At 45.2% G+C, this 21,268-nt stretch overlaps 1 protein-coding gene across 4 annotated transcripts in view; it reads right to left on the bottom strand.

Annotated features, from left to right (window-relative positions):
- LOC139234006 (glycylpeptide N-tetradecanoyltransferase 1) overlaps nucleotides 1-21,268 on the bottom strand; it is a 76,739-nt gene that overhangs the window by 17,970 nt on the left and 37,501 nt on the right. For 3 of the 4 annotated variants that reach the window (XM_070864794.1, XM_070864797.1, XM_070864796.1), the window contains exons 2-5: nucleotides 16,727-16,829; nucleotides 5,900-6,044; nucleotides 4,451-4,569; nucleotides 2,360-2,451 (exon numbers count right to left, since the gene is read on the bottom strand). In XM_070864794.1, coding sequence (XP_070720895.1) covers nucleotides 2,360-2,451; nucleotides 4,451-4,569; nucleotides 5,900-6,044; nucleotides 16,727-16,829 — 459 coding nt within the window. The remainder of the gene's footprint in view (nucleotides 1-2,359; nucleotides 2,452-4,450; nucleotides 4,570-5,899; nucleotides 6,045-16,726; nucleotides 16,830-21,268) is intronic. The other variant, XM_070864798.1, reaches the window with a different exon arrangement.

The raw sequence follows: 21,268 nt of genomic DNA, 5'->3' as shown, positions 1-21,268 counted from the left end.
TCGTACCTCATTTCCCTCGCACTATAGCTCACTGTATCATATCTCATCTCCCTCGCACTATAGCTCACTATCGTACCCCATCTCCCTCGCACTATAGCTCACTGTATCATACCTCATCTCCCTCGCACTATAGCTCACTGTATCATACCTCATCTCCCTCGCACTACAGCTCACTGTATCGTACCCCATCTCCCTCACTATAGCTCACTGTATCGTACCCCATCTCCCTCGCACTATAGCTCACTGTATCATACCTCATCTCCCTCGCACTATAGCTCACTGTATCGTACCTCATTTCCCTCGCACTATAGCTCACTGTATCATATCTCATCTCCCTCGCACTACAGCTCACTATCGTACCCCATCTCCCTCGCACTATAGCTCACTGTATCGTACCCCATCTCCCTCACTATAGCTCACTGTATCGTACCCCATCTCCCTCGCACTATAGCTCACTGTATCGTACCCCATCTCCCTCGCACTATAGCTCACTGTATCGTACCTCATCTCCCTCGCGCTACAGCTCACTGTATCATACCTCATCTCCCTCGCGCTACAGCTCACTGTATCATACCTCATCTCCCTCGCGCTACAGCTCACTGTATCATACCTCATCTCCCTCGCGCTACAGCTCACTGTATCATACCTCATCTCCCTCGCACTATAGCTCACTGTATCATACCTCATCTCCCTCGCACTACAGCTCACTGTATCGTACCCCATCTCCCTCACTATAGCTCACTGTATCGTACCCCATCTCCCTCGCACTATAGCTCACTGTATCGTACCCCATCTCCCTCGCACTATAGCTCACTGTATCGTACCTCATCTCCCTCGCGCTACAGCTCACTGTATCATACCTCATCTCCCTCGCACTATAGCTCACTGTATCATACCTCATCTCCCTCGCGCTACAGCTCACTGTATCGTACCCCATCTCCCTCACTATAGCTCACTGTATCGTACCCCATCTCCCTCACTATAGCTCACTGTATCGTACCCCATCTCCCTCGCACTATAGCTCACTGTATCGTACCCCATCTCCCTCGCACTATAGCTCACTGTATCGTACCTCATCTCCCTCGCGCTACAGCTCACTGTATCATACCTCATCTCCCTCGCACTATAGCTCACTGTATCATACCTCATCTCCCTCGCGCTACAGCTCACTGTATCGTACCCCATCTCCCTCACTATAGCTCACTGTATCGTACCCCATCTCCCTCGCACTATAGCTCACTGTATCGTACCTCATCTCCCTCGCGCTACAGCTCACTGTATCATACCTCATCTCCCTCGCGCTACAGCTCACTGTATCATACCTCATCTCCCTCGCACTATAGCTCACTGTATCATACCCCATCTCCCTCGCACTACAGCTCACTGTATCATACCCCATCTCCCTCGCACTATAGCTCACTGTATCATACCTCATCTCCCTCGCGCTACAGCTCACTGTATCGTACCCCATCTCCCTCACTATAGCTCACTGTATCGTACCCCATCTCCCTCGCACTATAGCTCACTGTATCGTACCTCATCTCCCTCGCGCTACAGCTCACTGTATCATACCTCATCTCCCTCGCGCTACAGCTCACTGTATCATACCTCATCTCCCTCGCACTATAGCTCACTGTATCATACCCCATCTCCCTCGCACTATAGCTCACTGTATCATACCTCATCTCCCTCGCGCTACAGCTCACTGTATCGTACCTCATCTCCCTCGCACTATAGCTCACTGTATCGTACCCCATCTCCCTCGCGCTACAGCTCACTGTATCGTACCCCATCTCCCTCGCGCTACAGCTCACTGTATCGTACCCCATCTCCCTCACTATTTTCTCACTGTATCGTACCTCATCTCCCTCGCACTATAGCTCACTATCGTACCCCATCTCCCTCGCTATAGCTCACTGTATCGTACCCCATCTCCCTCGCTATAGCTCACTGTATCGTACCTCATTTCCCTCGCACTATATAGCTCACTGTACCGTACCACATCTCCCTCGCACTGTAGCATACCTCATCTCCCTCGCTATAGCTCACTGTATCGTACCCCATCTCCCTCACTATTTGCTCACTGTATCGTACCCCATCTCCCTCGCTATAGCTCACTGTATCGTACCCCATCTCCCTCGCACGATAGCTCAGGAATTATTTTCCGAGAATGAGATGAAGCACGGTGCTGGATGTGAAGAGGCAGCTGTACTCTGCATTAATCGTGATGTTATCTGACCCAAGAATGCGAACCCGTCCGGGCCAGGTACAGCATGGGTTAAAGCTGCAGCTGAGACACCTTTACCCATAGTTGAAAGAACATTTATAAACCTAACCTGTAACTAGTTATTCTACTTACCACAGTAAGAACTCAGGTGAGTAATCGAACCTAAACATGTTGTCATCATCCTCCACATAGTTCTCGTTCAGCAGGGTGTACAGCTCCTTCAGCTGGGTGATCAAACGCACAGGTTAGGTTAATCCCAGGGCTGTAGCAGAACACTTCAACATGCATCAAGGGGAAGCCCAAACCCCAGACTTTCAATCACATTCAGCACAGTTTTATTACAGTGGCACCTTCTCACATGCAGTACATGCTGCATATAAACACTCCCTGAGCACAGCAGGACATTATACTCTGTTTAAGTAGGGAACAGGATGTGTAACAAATTCTACACTGTGTATAGTTATATCAGACACGGCCATTGAACAGCATTTTAATAGGCAATAGTTCAAACCCAAACCAAGTTTGCACGGCTGAATTGTTAATCTACTGCTTGCAATGGCCGCTCACGCGGTTTAATTCAGACAAGTGGAGCGTTTTGTAAGTATCGTGTTTGGTTCGGCATTCGCGGATCACACGGTGCGTGCCAGATCTGCGGAGAGAGAGTTCTATCCGAGCAGATTCTGGGACACTACAGCCGATCCTGAACCCAGCTCCTGTGCACACTTCTGCCCAGCTTTGGGACAGATCTAGTACTGGAATTTCAACCAGAGTGTCAACATCAGCTGGACTATGAGCCTTAGTGTGACGTCATGGCATGGCACAGCGCATCCAGTCCATAACTTACAGTCGGCCCCAACACTCAAATTGACACTTCTACTTTAATTATGCCTTCAGCTGCTTAAAATGAACTAAACACCCCAGGATCAAATCTATTGCACCGTACATAGAATGTCCTAGCCAAACACTATTCACTTCTTTGGCTCACATGTTGCTGATGTGACAAGCTTCAGTTTGAACTCTGTCCAACACCCCCTAAAATGCAGTGCCCGTTGCAAACCAACACTTCTCCCACTTAAAAGTGACATACAAGATATTCCCAATAACTTTTATATCCTGTAAAAGCCGACAGCAGGTGGCATGTTAATCAATGGGCTGATCCACTCGTTTACAGCCGCTGCATAGGTCACATTCGATAAAGGGCTAAATGCTGCGGATGCTGGAGATCTGAAATAAAAACAGAAAGTGCTGGAAACACTGAGCAGGTCAGGGAGTGACTGTATATTCAAAACTGCTGCCCGACCTGCTCAATGATTCTAGCATTGTCTGCTTTTAGGTCAACTTCAATGTTTATTGCATGGGATTACACAATTGTTAATGGTTTCGGGGGGGAGAATTGTGTTCATGATTCTGTCTATTTTTCTGTGACAACCTCAGCTCCATTGAGGCTTGCTGCATTCCCAGTGACTGGCCTAGCTGGGAGGAAGCCCCATTGCTCCCTAGTGGTTTATCTGGGACCAGAGCTCACTGTACAGGGCAATCCCAGCTGTGACCCCATGCCCTATCAATCTATCGTGCAGCATGCCAGCATACCACCCACCATTTTATGGGAGCGCCACTCCCTTGAACCTCCCCCTCCACCATTAAATTTGCCCTCGTCGAGATAAATGATGTTCAAACTGAAGAATGGAACCCTTCCCGTTTCATATGCCCCCTGGCTTTACCATCAAACACTCCCAGGTCAGCTACAACACAGGTTAAATGCAGAGCAAAGCTCCCTCTACTCTATCCAAGCAATATGCCACGATCTCAATCTCAGAACCACATTCTTCCTCCAGCAGTGACATTTTTTCAATTTCCTACACCAACATCCTGTGGTCTGAGTGAGATTGTCATTCTGGTAGCAGTTGGTACTGAATTGTGTGCAGTTTTATAATGTAGCCTATGGCCTTTCGGAACCAGATTGAGACTGCACAAACTCATCTCATTTATAACTCTTCGAACCCTCTGATAGAGGAGACCTCATCCCATCGGTCTAGAATGGATTTGAACCCAGTCCCAGAGGTGAAAGGACAGTGTCTAACACAGAGGAGCACCCTCTTTAAGACATCACTCACGTACTACATTGAGTCTGTATATTTTAGCCATCAATAGCAGCAAACTGCAACTTTCTTGGAGCAAATCTCTCATTAAACACTGTGCAACACACATCCAACAATGACTCACCACTTCAGCATTGCCAAGGTCCAGGGCATCCCAGAGAAATCCTTGTGGGAGACTGTATGGCTCTTGTCGAATATTATCCTTGTCTGGCTCAATAGGGCCATGGACTGTCACTACTTCACCTGCAATAAGAGGAGAGCTTGAAACTTCAGTTTCCAGTGAATGATCTAAACTCTATCTGGCTCTGCGACAGTGTAAGCACACACCCAGCAGGACTGTGCCAGGCACCAGCTCAGGTACAGAGGCACCTGCACAAGTTACAGAATGATCAGCACGTTACCCTTCACTGTCCACGGCGGACGCAACAGCTCCACTGGTTGGAGGTATATCGGCATGATCAGGGAGAGGTTGAGGGATCTAGACCCAAGAGCCAAAGCAAAGGATAAGGTGGTCAGTAGGATAACCATCACAGGGAATGTTGGAGCAAGATTTCCACACTGCCATGGTCACTATAATGGACGAAACGTTGGGAAGAAAGGTAAACACCACCTCATGATTGCCTCCTCCTCATCACATACATAATGTGTGAACCAATAATTGGCTGCAGTGAAGTTCAACATGGAGAGAATGTCTACCAACATCGTGACTGCAATGAAAATCTTGGTAATCCAAGACCAAAGTGCTTGGGCTCTTATGGTATGTATTATCCCTTCACACCACACACCCACACAACCACCCACACACACATAACCACCAACACAAATTAATAGAGAGCCTTTAACGCAGTAAAACGTCTCAAGGTGCTTCACAGGAACATTAACAAAACGTAACACTGGGCCACATAAGGAGATGTTGGGTCAAGTGACTAAAAGCTTGGTCAAAGATGTAGATTTTAAGGAGCGTCTTAAAGGAGGAGAGACAGGTAGGCATGCGGAGAAATTTATGGAGGGAATTCCAGAGCTTAGGGTCTTGGCAGCTCAAGGCATAGCTGCCAATGGCAGAGCGATTAAAACGGGAAATGTGCATGAGCACGGACATCTCGGGAGGGGTTGGGGCTGGAAGTTACAGAGATAGGGAGGGGTGAGGCCACGGAGGGATTTGAAAACAAGGATGAGAATTTTAAAATTGAGACGTTGCCAGACCTGGAGCTGATATAGGTCAGCGAGCACAGGCGTGATGGAAAAACGGAATTTGGTGCGAGTTAGGATATGGGCAGCATAGTTTTGGATGAGCTCAGGTTTATGGAGTGTGGGTATATATTTTACACACAGACAATTCCCTCTCCCACTCACCCCACTGGCACCATGTCTTGAGCACTGAGGAGCATGGGGTGGAGTGGAGGGGGAGCAGGGGGGGTTGAATTCCTATAAAGAGTTTCATCAATACTAAAATGTTTTCGTATAGTCAGCAACATTGCTCCATTCCTTCAAAGGGTACTTCAGATGTGTCATATACAACCTAAACACATCTACTATTCCACCTAAAAGCTTCCAATGTTGCAGAGATACATACCGAGCTTTGGCACTGGCTGGGTGTCCCAGAACTGGTAACTACGTTTGGTGGCCTCCTCCATACTCTTCGCTGGACCCTGGCCAACAGAAAATAGCTCAATGGCCTTTTGGATCTCCTGGAGCTTCTCTGCAGGCAACGAATTTACCTGAAAGACAACATTGAGCACAATATCTCAATCATGTAACCATTCTGCAAAGCACCCGGTGACATTGGGAGTTCTGGGTGGGAGGAGTGCTCTCGGTGCACCATTTCAGATCCAGCCTTTTCATGAAGTCCACAGCAGTCCTGCACCACAATGCAAAGCTAACCCCCCCGAGGGAATGTTTATTGATGGTACGATCATCTGCCAGAGTGCTGCATAATCTGCACCATACTCCTCCAAATGTCCATGTTCAGAATGTTAGCTATTTGCCCAGTGTACAACTCTAAAGACTCTGCCCAGAGCTTGTGCAGCCGACACACAACAGTAAAACCCCCAGGTGTTCAGCTCTGTATTCAGTTTGTTAAGCAGTTCAACAAAATTAACCATACTTACCAGTGACTGGGTAAAGGATCCAGTTATAATACCCCTCTCATTTCCATGCAGGCTACGCTCTCCACATAGTTGTTAATAATGCTAATCCCGATATATTCAAGACTGCCACAAATTCCAGAACCAAGGGATATGAGCTCAAGTTTTGAACATGGGGTTGGAGGGGACAATTTGAATTGAACTATATGCAGAGGGTGGTGAACACATGGAATGAACTGCCCACGGGGCAGGTAATATGGAAAGATTTAAGGGAAAATTGGATGATATTCAAAAGAGCAAGGGATTGAGTTTGTGGGGCTGGTCCAATGTTTATCCGGTCCTGTATCTTCCTGTTGTGCAACATACTGCAACAAGCCAGAAACACCAATTTTAGAGCCAATGGTATCCCTCGGTGTTAATGGGGTGGATTAAAACCCATTAGTACAATGCAGTGGAACTGTACTTGACAATACAAGAGATCACCAATAACAAAAATTAATAGCTCCATTTCTCTCAGGTACCTCAAATCCTAATGTGGGGACGAGGAGTCTGTAATATGTGTAACAAAATTACAAACCAAAAGAACATTCCCGTGACCATTTTTTCTTCCTGCTGTGACACCGATGGAAGAATTATACTTACTTTGGATAGATGGAAAATGCAAATGACTCCTTAGATACAGTTATCATGTACGTAATCTGTACACATGACAACCCCGATGAGGAATGCACATTATAATGTACAAAAATTGGCCGTGTGGTTGACAATGAAGAGGAAAGCTTTAGACTGCAGGAGGATATCGATGGACTGGTCAGTTGAGCAGAAAAGTGGCAAATGGAATTCAATCCGGAAAAGTGTGAGGTAATGCATTTGAGGGGGGGCAACAAGGCAAGGGAATACACAATAAATGGGCCAATACAGAAAGGTGTGGAGGAACAGAGGGACCTTGGGGTATATGTCCACAGATCCTTAAAGGTAGCAGGACAGGTTGATAAGGTAATTAAAATAACATACGGAATGCTTTCCTTTATTAGCCGGGGCATAGAATACAAGAGCAGGGAAGATTGAACTATATAAAACACTGGTTAGGCCACAGCTAGAGTACTGTGTCCAGTTCTGGTCACCACATTACAGGAATGATGTGACTGCACTAGAAAGGGTGCAGAGGAAATTTACGAGGATGTTGCCAGGACTGGAAAACTTTACCTATGATGAAAGATTGTGAATAGGCTGGGGTTGTTTTCCTTGGAACAAAGAAGGCTGAGGAGAGATTTAATTGAGGTGTATAAAATTATGAGGAGCCTAGATAGAGTGGATAGGAGGGACCTATTTCCTTTAGCAGTGGGTTAATAACCAGGGGGCATAGATTTAAAGTAGTTGGTCGAAGGATTAGAGGAGAGAGGAGGAAACATTTCTTCAGCCAGAGGGTGGTGGGGGTCTGGAACGCACTGCCTGAAAGGATGGTAGAGGCAGAAACCCTCATCACATTTAAAAAGTACTAGAAGAGCTGTAATCTACAGGGCTACGGACCTAGTGCTGGAAGGTGGGATTAGGTTGGGTAGCTCTTTTTCGGCAGGCCTCCTCCTGTGCCGTAATCTTTCTATGATTCTATGATGGTCTTTGGTCACCGGGTCCTGCAGTGTGGTCTCCCAAAGCTATCGACGCTCTCAAAATAAACGCTGGATTTTTGAACTCCATCCACCCGCTGATCTTTCTGCGGCCAACACACCGGCTGTGCACTATGTTGGCGCCGTAGTGACATGTTGGTGCCCATACGCTGGCCAAAATGGTGAGTGTGTGCACGGGGACTGAAGGGCCTGAAGGGCCTGTTTGGTGCTGCTAGTTTAATCGGAAGGTGAATGCAGAACAGTGCAGTTAGCTCACACTCTCAAGGCTGGGGCCCAAATATAAAAAGTAGCTTATGGACAATCTCAGCAGAATATTCTAACCCATTGCCCATCGATAGATAACGAATAGCTCTTAAATACCCCCCCTCCCCTCCCTGACCCACCCATCGAGTGTTGCTGGAGAGGTTTTCCAACGAAAGGAAGTACACTCAACATTAACAGCCAGTACGAGGCAATTAATAATCTTTTCAAAATGTGAGTCTGGCACTATGCTGCCAGCAGCTCTGGCCCAATGATGACACATGCAAGTCATAAACTGACAAAAATATGGAAAAACTACAGCTTCCAGAAGGTCAAAGAAAACAACTGTGAACATTTCTATCAGCGATTCAGGGACTTACATTTCAAACCCTCCAGCAGGACAAATGAGAACAATGAAAGTCTCCTGATAGAAGAACACAGTGTAAAATAACTAAAATCTTCCTTTTTTAAAAAAAAATTTAATACAAGACTTTAGTTAAACCATACAGTAAAAAAAGGGCACAGTTCTCAAACATTTACTCAAGGGCTTTAGTGCAAAGATTTAATTCAGAGATTGGAACACATACCAGCCCGCATTTCCTCCTTCAATCTTCAATTGCATTTCTTCAGGGCAAGGTCAGAATACTTCTCTCCCCCTGCCACCCCACACTTGCTGGGGGCAATGTGCCCATGACAAGAATAGCTAAGTGGGTAGGTGTGTGGCATCAGCCAGGCTCTACCAGGTTCACACTGAGCTGCCTGCTGGGAGGTGCAATGAGATTTGCCAGAGAGATTCTCCCTCCCCGAGTGGCAGGGGGGTACCTCCGGAGTGTGTTGCAATGGAGAGTCTGGCCCCGGGGGTGGGGGGCGAGAGAGAAATCAGGAAACAGCGGCGTGAAGAAATGAAATCTGAAGCTCACCGTAGTGTACTGTACACAGAGAGGCTGCATGCAACACATCAGCCTCAGTTGGTCAATTAAATATTTATAATTAATAAAAAATGCATCATCAATAATTAATCTATAATTAATTCACAATTAGTTGATCTCCTTTGCTAATGGAGAGTCAAGACCGGTGAAGCCGATTAGATGGTAGGGAAGTCATTGGAAAAGGGCACACAAGCGTTATTCAGTCTCCACTTTAAAGTAATACATTCGGTCCTTGTTTTTACATAATTTTTGAATCTGATATCATGTATAATTAAATAGGAAAAGTTTAGGCAATTTAGGAAGCAGAAAAGTAGGGTTGGTTGGAGCCCAGGAGTTTCTGTGCACAGCAGGCGAAGGAGCTGGGAGGTGTGGAACTGAGGCTCTGTAATGCCACCACTGGTGGGAGGGTGTTTTCACATGGGAGAGAGAGAATTTTAAAGTTAAATCCACCGGACCTTGAGAAGTGGGAACTTATTTGATAGCACGCAGGTCAGCTGTTGAGAACTCTACTGTTTAAATCCCCTCAAGCTCTCGCACCCCCCCGCCACCTCCCTATCTGTGTAACCTGCTCCAGCTGTACAACCACCCACAACCCACCACTGCACTCTCCATTCCTCTCACTCCAGCCTCTTGTCCATCCACCCTCCCTTTGCCTAATCATCGACAGCCTTCAGCCATTTCGACCCCGTGCTCTGCAACTCTCCCTAAACCTCCAGCGCTCTCTTTCAAGACCACCCTTGGTCACCACTAATATTAGGTTTGCCACCCATCTTTAAAAAAAGATGCCTCTGTGAAGCACTTTGGTACATTAGTCTACATTAAAAGTGCTACTTAAATGCAAATTGTTGTTGTTGTTGAGAGATTTAGTTGTGAAAGAGGCAAATGAGAGGACCTAATAGGAGGAGTAGAAGCAACTGAGTGGATATGTAAAAGGTCGACGGTCAGCCCTATTTTTAGTGAATCTATAACTAGACTTATAGAATTGTAGAATAATACAGCACAGACAGAAGCCACTCGACCCATTGTGCCCGTGCCAGCTCTTTGAAGAGCAATCCAATTAGTCCCACTCCCCCGGCTCAAACAACATAAGATAAGAAATAGGAGGAGGAATAGGCCATACTGCCCCTTGAGCCTCCTCTGTCATTCAAACAGATCATAGCTGATCTTCTACCTCAACTCCACTTGAGATGAGATGGAAGATCACCTGCTCATTCCCCATAGTCCTGGAAATTGTTCATCTTCATGTATATATCAAATTCCCTTTTGAAGGTTACTATTGAATCTGCTTCCACTATCTTTTCAGGTAGTGCATTCCAGATCATAACATTGCATTATTTTTTCTTGATCATGTCACCTCTTGTTCTTTTACCAACAACCCTAAATCTGTGTTCTCTGGTTACTGACCCTTCTGCCACTGGAAAGTTTTTCCTTATTTACTCATCAAAACCCTTCATGATTGTGAACACCTTTATCAAATCTCCTCTTAACCTTCTCTGCTCCAAGAAGAACGATCCCAGCTTCTCCAGTCTCTTCACATAACTGAAGTCCTTCATTGCTGGTATCATTCTAGTAAATCTCCTCCGCACCCTCTCCAAGGCCTCGTCATGCTTCCTAAAGTGTGGTGCCCAGAATTGGTCACATTACTACCAGTATTTTATAAAGGTTTAGCATAACTTCCTTGCTTTTGTACCCCATTCCTCCAATAATAAAGCCAAGGAATCCATATACCTTTTTAACAACCTTCTCAACTTGCCCTGCCACCTTCAAAGATTTGTGTACATACATTCCCAGATCTCTCTGTTCCTGCACCCCCATTAAAATTGTACCATTTAGTTTAAATGGTCGCTCCTCAGTCTTCCTACCAAATACTTCATTTCACACTTCTTTGCATTAAATTTAATCTGTCATCTGTCTGCCCAATTTATCCAGTCTGTCTGTGTCCTCCTGAAATTTGTTACTGTTCTCTTCACTGTTTACTACATTTCCCAGTTTTGTGTCATCTGCAAACTTAGAAATTATGACCCATTTACCCAAGTCCAGGCCATTAGTACACATCAAGACGACCAGTGATCCCAACACTGAACTCTGGGGAACATCACTGTATACATCCCTCCAGTACGAAAAACAACCGTTCACTGCTACTCTCGGCTTTCTGTCCCTTAGTCAATGTCATATCCACGCAGACACTGCGCCTTTAATCCTATGGGCATAGATTTTGATAATGAGTGGTATGTGCTACTTTATCAAACACCTTTAAAAGCCCATATACACATCAACTGCAGTACACTCATCAATCCTCTCCATTACTTCATCAAAGAACTCAATCAAGTTAGTTGAACACGATTTGCCATTAAAAAATCTGAGTTGGCTTTCATTTATTCACCCATATTTTTCCAAGTACCAATTGATTTTGTCCTGGATTTATGGGCCCAAGTTTCCACATGATTTGCGCCTGATTTTTTAGGAGCAACTGGTGGAGAACGGACTATCTTAGAAATCGCAATTCTCCACATTTTTTTTTCTGCAGTTCTAGTCAGGTAGAACAGTTGTACTTTGGAACAGAATTTTTTCTTCAAAAGGAGGCGTGTCCGGCCACTGACGCCTGATTTGAAAGTTTCCACAGTGAAAACGTACTCCAAACTAAAGTAGAATGGAGCAAGTGAAGATTTTTGTAGAACTGAAAAAACCTGTTCTACACATTAAAAAATCAGGCGCAGGTTACAAATTAGGCGTCCAGAACGAGGTGGGGGGGGGGGGGGGGGGGAAGGGAACTCATTAAATTCTACAATAAATCCTTATTTATACTTCTACAAATATTATACAAATAAATCCAACCTGAATAAACATTTATAAGCAAAGAAAAGATTAAATAAACCATCTTCCTACCTGTGTGAAAGTGCTTCAGGCAGGCCTTTCGGGACCGAAGGCTGAACGGGTCGGCCCGAGCCCGTCCCCAGCACCAGATTTACAGGTAGGTGGTGTCGGGTCGGGTCGGGTCGGGGAGGTTCGGTTCAGGGGGAGGGAGGGAGAGAGAGGGAGGGGGAGGGGGGTGGGGGCGGAAGGTCAGGTCAGGTCAGGTCGGATCCGATCCAGTCCGGGAGCAGGAGTCAGGTCGGGTCGGGGGGATGGGGAGCGGGAACAGGAGCGCGGGTCGGGTCCAGTCGGGGGAGCGGGTGTCGGGTCTGGTCCGGAGGCAGGGGGGGGGCGGGGAGCGGGTGTCGGGTCTGGTCGGGGGGCGGGGGGAAGCAGGAGCTGGCCGTGGGAGGAGCCTTATTCACGCAGCCCCAGTGAGGCCATTCGGCCAGGGCTAGGGGCTGCGTGCTTCGGGCCCCTCCCACACAGTTCAGTGTCTGGAGCTACTGCACTTGCGTGCCCACTGTAGCGCATGTGCAGAGGTCCCGGCACTGTTTTCAGCGCAGGGACCTGGCTCCGCCCCCCTACAGCTCGTGCTGCGCTGCGCCGAGGGCCAGAGGACTTGCAGGGAGCTGGAGAATACGGAGGATTTTTTTAGGCGCACTTTGTGGCGCGGAAAAACGGGCGTCCAGGTCGGGACTGCGCTGTTCTAGGCGCGTGTGGAAACTTGGGCCCATTGTCTCTAAACATTTCCCCATAAGGAGTGATAAGCTGACTGACATATAGTTATCGGTTTTATCCCGTTTCCCTTTTTGGAACATAATATTTGCAGTACTCTGGAACCACTCCCATATCCAAGGAGGATTGGAAGATTGTGGACAGAGCCCTCACAATTTTCACCCTTACTTTGTACCGAGGATGAATCCCATCCCATCCGGACCGGGTAACTTTTCTACTTTGAGCGCTGCCAACGGGTCAAGTACCTCCTCTTTCTTTATTTTTGTTCTATCCAATTGGTCTGCTACCTCCTCCTTTACTGTGACATTGGCAGCATCCTCTTCTTTGGTGAAGACAGATGCAAAGTACTCATTTAGTACCTCAGCCATGATCTCTGCCGCCACAAGAAAATCTCCTTTTTGGTTCCTAATCAGCCCCACGCTATCTTTGATTACCCTTCTGGGTTCCCAATTATGTTACCCGCTAATCTATTGTCATATACTCTCTTTGTCCTTCTTATTCCCTTTTTTGGTTCTCCTCTGTAGTACAAGATGATATGGTACAAACTGCAAACATAAGCTCAGGACTGGTGTCAGGATGCACATTCACATGGAACGATCAATGCTTGGAATGAATTCGAGGTGGATAGTGGAGACAAAAACATTGGAATCATTCAAGAAGAAATGGGTGCTGCAAGGGATGGACAAGCTAGACAGGCCAAATGGCTCCACAAGTCTGCTATTGGTTGAGCGTCTTCACTTGGGGGAAGACCCAGGTAAACAAATGGATGGAATCTGGGGAATGCAACAGAATGCCAAGCTCAGAGGGGGACAGGTCTCTGCTCGGAAGACTAGAATGACTGACTTTATAGAATCATAAAAATGATAGCGCAGGAGACCAATCAGCGCACTGCGCCAGCTATTCAACTGTACTCTAATTCTGTTTCCCTACTCTTGCCAAGTACCTTTTCATATTCTCCTTTTACAAATATTTATCCAATTCCCTAATGGCACTATAGTCTCTGCCTCAATAACCACTTGTCATAAATGCACTCCATGTTTCAATAATCTTCAAGGCGATTAGTTAAACATCAAGCTGTGGAGATTCAGGATGAATCTTGGAAATAGATAGGAAATTGTCTGAAGTGTGGAAAGCAACAGGAGCATGTTGAAGGAGTTATCTCTGGGTGAGGGAGGGGAGTGCACTGAGTGGGATGCCCAGGGCTCAATGTCAGGATCATTACTCTTTCTAATTTACATAAATGACTCGCATTTAGAAACTTAATTCAAAGGACAAAATTTGTAGAGGAGACCAAACTAGAAAGGGAAGTGCAATTGTTGGAGGTTGTCCAGAGATGACAGATATTTTACCCAAAATGCAGAACTATGTGGATACCTAGAATGGAGATATCAGAAAGGTGAGCCTATAGAAGGTTTACAAGATGGTTAGGGAAATGGAAAAGATAAATCTGGGATTTTATTTTATACCAAATCAAATCAAAACGAAAAAGACTAGGCAAGGCAACACAGGCTCAAATAGCAAATTTAAGACTGATATCAGGAAGTTGACACCAAGAGTAATCAACACATGGAATGGATTTCTGGATCGGACAGTGGAATCATTTAAGAAACCATTAGGTACTGAAATGGTGGCCCCGGTGGGTAGAAGAGGAAGTAGGGTCTCTTGGGGTGGATGAAAGAAAAAGATAGGCTGCATGACATTCCTCATCCATAATTATCTTGCAACCTTGTGAACTTTTCCCTTTGTTTTTTTTTTAAAAAGGGAGTCAGAGCGAACCTGGGTAATTACAGGCCAGTTAGTTTTAACATCTGTGGCAGGAAATATCTTTAATTAAAAATGAAATGACCAAATATCTAGCTGAAGATAAAATAATTAGAAGCAAACAACAGGAGTTTCAGATAGGATCATCGTGCTTGGAAAATCTGATCGAGAGGCGACAGCGGTGATGGATTGATGCGACTTTCAGAAAGCCTTGGACAAAGTACCACACAGTAGACTATTGGAGGAGATTATAGATTTAAGGGGAAGGTAACAAATTGGATTAAGAACTGGTTAGAAGGGAGGAAACAGAGAGTAGGAGTTAAAGACAGTTTCTCAGAGTGCTTAGAAGTGGGTAGTGGTGTCCCACAGGGTTCTGTTCTGGAACCACTTCCGTTCACTGTGTATATCAATGATTTGACCAGAGGGCTAGAGGAAGTGGTGTCATTGATCATGTTGTAATTTCCATGTCATTTTATGTAATACTAATGCTCAGTCTACACTTTTGGTTAGTGATTCATCAACTGGTGAAATAATCTTTATTCATAAAGCTTTTCACAATTTTGAAAAGTTCTAACAGATTCTGATTGATAAGCATATTGTGTGGGACAAGCTCGGTGGGCCAGGTGGTCTTTACCTGTCCGTCATGGTTCATATGTTCTCCCCTCCTTAGCCTCCCCTGTTTGGGAAAAAGCCCCACTTTTGCAAATGTTTCTTTATAACTGTAATCTCTCACCCGGTATTAATCTAGTGAATTGTCACTGCCTCCTTTGCACAGCTCCAATATCCTTCCTATAATGGGTTGTCCCGAGCAGCCTCAAATACTCCAACTGCATCCTAGCCAACGTCTTGTATGCATTTAACATCATTTCCTTGCTTTCATGTTCAATGCCCTTACATATACAACCCTGAAACCTATTCGTCTTTGTGTGGTCTTTTCTCGCTGCACCTTTAAAGATCTGCACCCCAAGCTCTCGCCATTCCCCCACTATGATCAGGATTTTATCATTGATGCTACAGCTTAACATGTACTACTTGACATTTCTCTGCATCTGCCGACTTAGCTAACTGCAATATCCTACAATGTTCCTCTAATTTAGTATAAGCAAATTTCAACATCATTCTTCTTATACCTTATAGGTGCAGGTCATTTTATATATATATATGGAAAATGAGAAAAAATAAGCTTATGCTTTTTGCCAGAGTTATAAAATGTTATTCAGATGGCTCTATATTCAGCAGGGTCAGAGATCAGCAGCAGCTGAAACGACTGGGAAAACTAATTTAACAATGTGATTGACTGAAATGGCAAGCATTCATACCACTGTTGATCTGTAGTGAGCCAATCAGAACGATTACGTTAGGTAAAAAGAACATTTCTGTAAATTTGAAATAAAAAGCAAGAACACCAGAAATGCACAGCACATCAGTCAGCAACTGTAACGAGAAAAGGCAGGTAAAGACCGGTCGGGTGTGTGGCCTTCATCACAACTATGGCTACATTCAATATATGAACAAACACACACTTGATTTTTCTGCTCAGACGGATTTAAGCTGCCACGTTGTGCGTTTAATGCACGGCCTGCTAGAAACAAAGAAACATAGAAAGTAGGTGCAGGAGCAGGCCATTCGGCCCTTCGAGCCTGCACCACCATTCAATATGATCATGGCTGATCATTCACCTCAGTACCCCATTCCTGCTTTCTCTCCATACCCCTTGGTCCCTTTAGCCGTAAGGGCCACATCTAACTCCCTTTTGAATATATCTAATGAACTGGCCTCAACAACTTTCTGTGGTAGAGAATTCCACAGGTTCACAATTCTCTGAGTGAAGAAGTTTCTCCTCATCTCAGTCCTCGATGGCTTACCACTTATCCTTAGACAGTGACCCCTGGTTCTGGACTCCCCCAACATCAGGAACATTCTTCCTGCATCTAACATGTCCAGTCCCATCAGAATTTTATATGTTTCTATGAGATCCCCTCTCATTCTTCTAAATTCCAGTGCTACAGGCAAGACTTTTAATTTTACAGGGACGAGTCAAATCAGAGAAAGTTTGCAGATGCCTTTTTTAAATTGCTAAGCTTGCTCTATATTTCTTCAAGAAAATGACTGCCTGTTTCACCGAGATCCCTGGATGCTGCAGATGGCTTTCTACCCGAAACCATACCTTTGATTGATCGTCCGAGTCTAGCTTCCCTCCACCCTTCTCCTTCTTCCGTTTCGGTTTCCTCTTCTTCTTCTTTGCTCCCGTTTCATCCCCTGGGCTTTTACTGTTTTAGAAAAGAAAAACAGTTGGAAACATTCAGAACGGAGAAAAATCCTATGGCCGGGAAGATGAGGTTTTATGAAGGAAGAACCCAGCCAGACTTCAGTTGTAGCACAGGGCACAGCTGGTCTCAGGAGGATGTTTTAAACTCATGATAACATTGCTGCAGTGCTACAGACTCTCGACAAAAAATCATTCACAAGATGGATTGCTGGAATTGTTTGCAATACTTTCTAATTTAGAACGCAAGAGGATGCAATCCACTAAAATGAAACAACGTGATTTGATTTTACTGAAACACATGATGAAATGGCAATCCACGGCTCCAATGATGGGCAAGCACATAGCCTGCCAAAGGCTTCCAGCAATATCGGGTTCATTTGTCTGTTCATTCCCACACACAGTCTCACTCAAACAGTCCACCCATTCGGAAGCTCCCATATGGGAACTGTAGGGGTGAATCACTGCCTACGGTCACATGTCTCAGTTCCATTTTACACCTGTTGTATAAACCCTGCAGTAAGGACCCTGCAGCTGTACTGGAATAAAAATTCATCTTGCACACCCCAGTGCAGCAGCTGGTGAAGGCAGCATGCAAGTGACCCAGAGTGCCCTAGTCTTGGCAGGTCTGTGCCAAGCAAACAGATCTCAGAGGGGTGACAAGAGAGACAGTTAAATAGCCAAGATACATTATCTAGGCTCACACATGAATGGCCATGGAACCAGGAGTCAGCACCTTCAGACAAGGGGAGGGGGGAGGGGGGAGGGGGGGATTAAGTTGGCATGAAAGAAACTTATCCAAGTGTAAACTAAAATCAGAATCTGTAAATGTAAACATATTTATCCAATGTGTCACCAGAACTCATCTTTCAACTTTCAGGACTTTTTTTAAAAAAACCATTTTTCCCCACTGTTTAAAGTGTTGGGTTCTTAAAGCAGAGCATATTGGCAAAAGTTAAAAAAAAAGACACTGAGACAATAGGTGGCAAAAATGACAAGTTTAGATGTCATTTTCTCAAGCTGTAAATAATAATTAATTAATTGGCTTGTTTGGTGATCAATAAACACATCCCAACCATTGCATTGGGAAGTATCTACTCCCTTCTGGCCGTGGACAGAATGTGAACAGCACACGATACTGAAACAAGCAGACACCGAATGCTGCAAGGGCAAGCTTTGACCTAGCCTGGGAGAGTAGCATGCAGGAGGGTAGGAGGGAGTTACTTTATACAAGTAAGATCACCACTCATCAATGTGAGGCAGCATATCATCCTCGTTATTTTTTAATCACGCAAAGGCAGGCTGTACTGTTTGAACCAAGTGAATCCGATCAAAACAGTTGCTTTGTCAGTTCACTCACTATGAAGTAAAGCAGCTAAAGGATTCACATCGGAGATCTGACCTCGACTCACCAAGCGTTTCCTCAGCCGCCCTCGAAGAGACTTGAGCAGCACACGTGAAAGACACAGGTATCACGTAGCCAGTTGCAGCGAGGTCGAGGGCTTGTTACACTGCTGGGAAAATTATTGGGAAAAATCCTGAAAGGCAGGACAAATCTACATTTGGAAAGGCAAGGTTAATTAGGGACAGTCAGCATGGATTTGTTAAGGGAAGATCGTGTCTGACTAACCTGATTGAATTCTTTGCGGAGGTAACCAAGAGGGTCGATGAGGGCAGTGCGTACGATGTAGTATATATGGACTTTAGCAAAGCTTTTGATAACGTCCCACATGGTAGACTGGTCATGAAGGTTAAAGCCTATGGGATCCAGGGCAAAGTGGCAAGTTGGATCCAAAATTGGCTTGGCTGTAGGAAGCAAAGGGTAATTGGTTGATGGATGCTTTTGCGACTGGAAGGATGTTTCCAGTGGGGTTCCACAGGGCTCAGTACTAGGTCCCTTGATTTTTGTGGTATATATCAACGATTTAGATTTGAATATAGGGAGTATGATTAAAAAGTTTGCAGACGACACTAAAATTGGTTGTGTGGTTGATAATGAAGAGGAAAGTCATGGGCTGCAGGAGGATATCAATCTACTGGTCAGGTAGGCAGAGCAATGGCAAATGGAATTTAATTCAGAGAAGTGTGAAGTGATGCATTTTGGGAGATCTAATAAGGAAAGGGTATACAGATTAAGTGGTAGGCCATTTAATAGTGTAGATGAACAAAGGGACCTTGGAGTGCTTGTCCACAGATCCCTGAAAGTAGCAGGCCAGGTGGATAAGGTGGTTAAGTAGGCATACAGAATGCTTGCCTTTATTGGCCGAGGCATAGAATATAAGAGCAGGGAGGTTATGCTTAAATTGTATAATACTTTGGTTAGGCCATAAGCTGGAGTACTGCGTGCAGTTCTGCTCGCCTTATTATAGGAAAGACATGATTGCACTAGAGAGGGTGCAGAGGAGATTTACTGGAATGGAGAATCTTAGTTATGAGGACAGATTGGATAAACTGGGTTTGTTCTCATGGGAACAGAAGAGGTTGAGATGAGATCTCATTGAGGTGTACAAAATATTGAGGAGCCTGGACATAGTGGATACTAAGGGCCTATTTCCATTGGTGGAGGGGTCTATTATGAGGGGGCATAGTTTTAAAATGGTTGGTGGAAGGTTTAGAGAGGATTTGAGGGGGGGTGGTGGCTTCTTTACGCAGAGGGATGTGGGGATCTGAAACTCTGTGCCTGGAGGAGTGGTGGATGCAGAAACCCTCACCATTTTTAAGAGATGGTTGGATGGGCACTTAAAGTGCAGTAACCTGCAGGGTTACGGACCTACAGCTGGTAATTGGGATTAGACTGGATGACCTTTTGTTGGACGGTGCAGATATAATGGTAAGTACTGCAGGGAATAGAATACGGCCAGGGTGATTTCCTGGACTAGTTTCGATCGCCTGGATGGGTCGGAGAGGAATTTTCCCAGATTTTGTCTCCCTAAATTGGCCTGGGTTTTTAAATGTTTTTTGCCTCTCCCAGGAGATCACATGGCTCCGGTTGGGGTGGAGTGTAGAATGTTTCAGTATAAGGGGAGTCGCAGTTGTGTGAGGCGGACTGGTTTTGGGATGGGTGCTCTTTGCCTTTCTGTCATTGTTGATAGGTTTATATGTAACCTTCAGGGCTGCTGACCGAGGGCCGTGCGGCTCTATGTCGGCCGGCATTGACACGATGGGCCAAAATGGCCTCCTTCTGCGCAGTAAATTTCTATGTTTCTAAGGTTGCAGAGATACTGAGGAAAGAGGCAGTGGAGGGATTTAACACCTCAAGGACGACAATTTTAAAGCTGAGATGATGGAGGACTTGAAGCTAGCGTAGGTCATTAAAGACAGGAGTGATCTGTCAGCAGGACTTGGAGCAGGGTTGGACACAGGCAGTAATACCCTCCTGTGAACTGAACTAGATATTTGTGTCTTTTGTACACACGCTCCTTTAATCTCTTTGAAGCAGACCGAGGAAATACTTTGAGACAAGGGCAGACATGAATCATTAAGCTGTCTTAGTTCGGAGTGAACATGCTGAACAAAAGTTATAATCTGATTCACTGAGATGAAACAATTATAGTCCTTGTGTAATAATACAAAATAACGAACATGCCATGCGTCTCAACATCAGTCAGTCGCCTTACTTGTTAAATAAAATAACTCCTAATTATCTTCCAAGTGATAAACGTCTCAACCTACCAAAGCTTGCCCTTACAGCTTTTATTTGGCCTGACTGACTTGAAAGACTTGCTATACCCAACTGCTCGTGCCAGTCACCCCCGCTCCCATCCCAAAAGGACCAAACATTTCCCAACAAGTGGGTGCAAGGTGTTTATCTATTACAGAGAAAGGCTCATTAACTGATTAATGTTTACAGACCATGGGGAAATAACATAAAAGCATAGGTTAACATTGTAATCATCTGCTGTCTCTGTGCCATTTTTGAAAGCTTATGTGAATACGCTTTGCTTTAAAAGCTCAACTTTTAAAAAGTAGCTTTTTTCCAAGACTTTTCTGTTGAAAAATGATCAAAAAAGAAATAAATTCCAAAACATCTACACTGTGTTCAGGCTACATCTAACATAAATGTGACTGAGCGGTTCTGGTCGCACTTGTGACAGAATGTTTTAGATCTGAAATTTGCTTGTGTAGACAGTAGAGCCCGAAATAAAAGGGAATCTCGGGGTACGGTTATACGGTCACTTCTGCATGGATACAGAGCAGCTTCAGGTATGCTTCGTTGTGACAGTGACAGTGTATCTGCAGAATCAGGTCGCAATCCAGAGCACGAAACCCACGCCATCAAGAGGCAGTCTCTCACCCGTTTGAGTTTGTGCCAGGCACAGTATGACTCCAATCCAGATGGAAGGGAACGGCAGAAGGAGAGAGAGAAAAACAATTCTGAGGAATGGGCAGATCAAATTTATGCCAGGCGTTTGAAAAACAAGACCGAAAAGGTAATTAGCTGTT

This window comes from Pristiophorus japonicus, chromosome 21, assembly GCF_044704955.1.
Source record: "Pristiophorus japonicus isolate sPriJap1 chromosome 21, sPriJap1.hap1, whole genome shotgun sequence".
Taxonomy (NCBI): domain Eukaryota; kingdom Metazoa; phylum Chordata; class Chondrichthyes; family Pristiophoridae; genus Pristiophorus; species Pristiophorus japonicus.
Note: the sequence above shows the minus strand (reverse complement) of the source record. Positions and strands in the feature narration are given on the sequence as shown.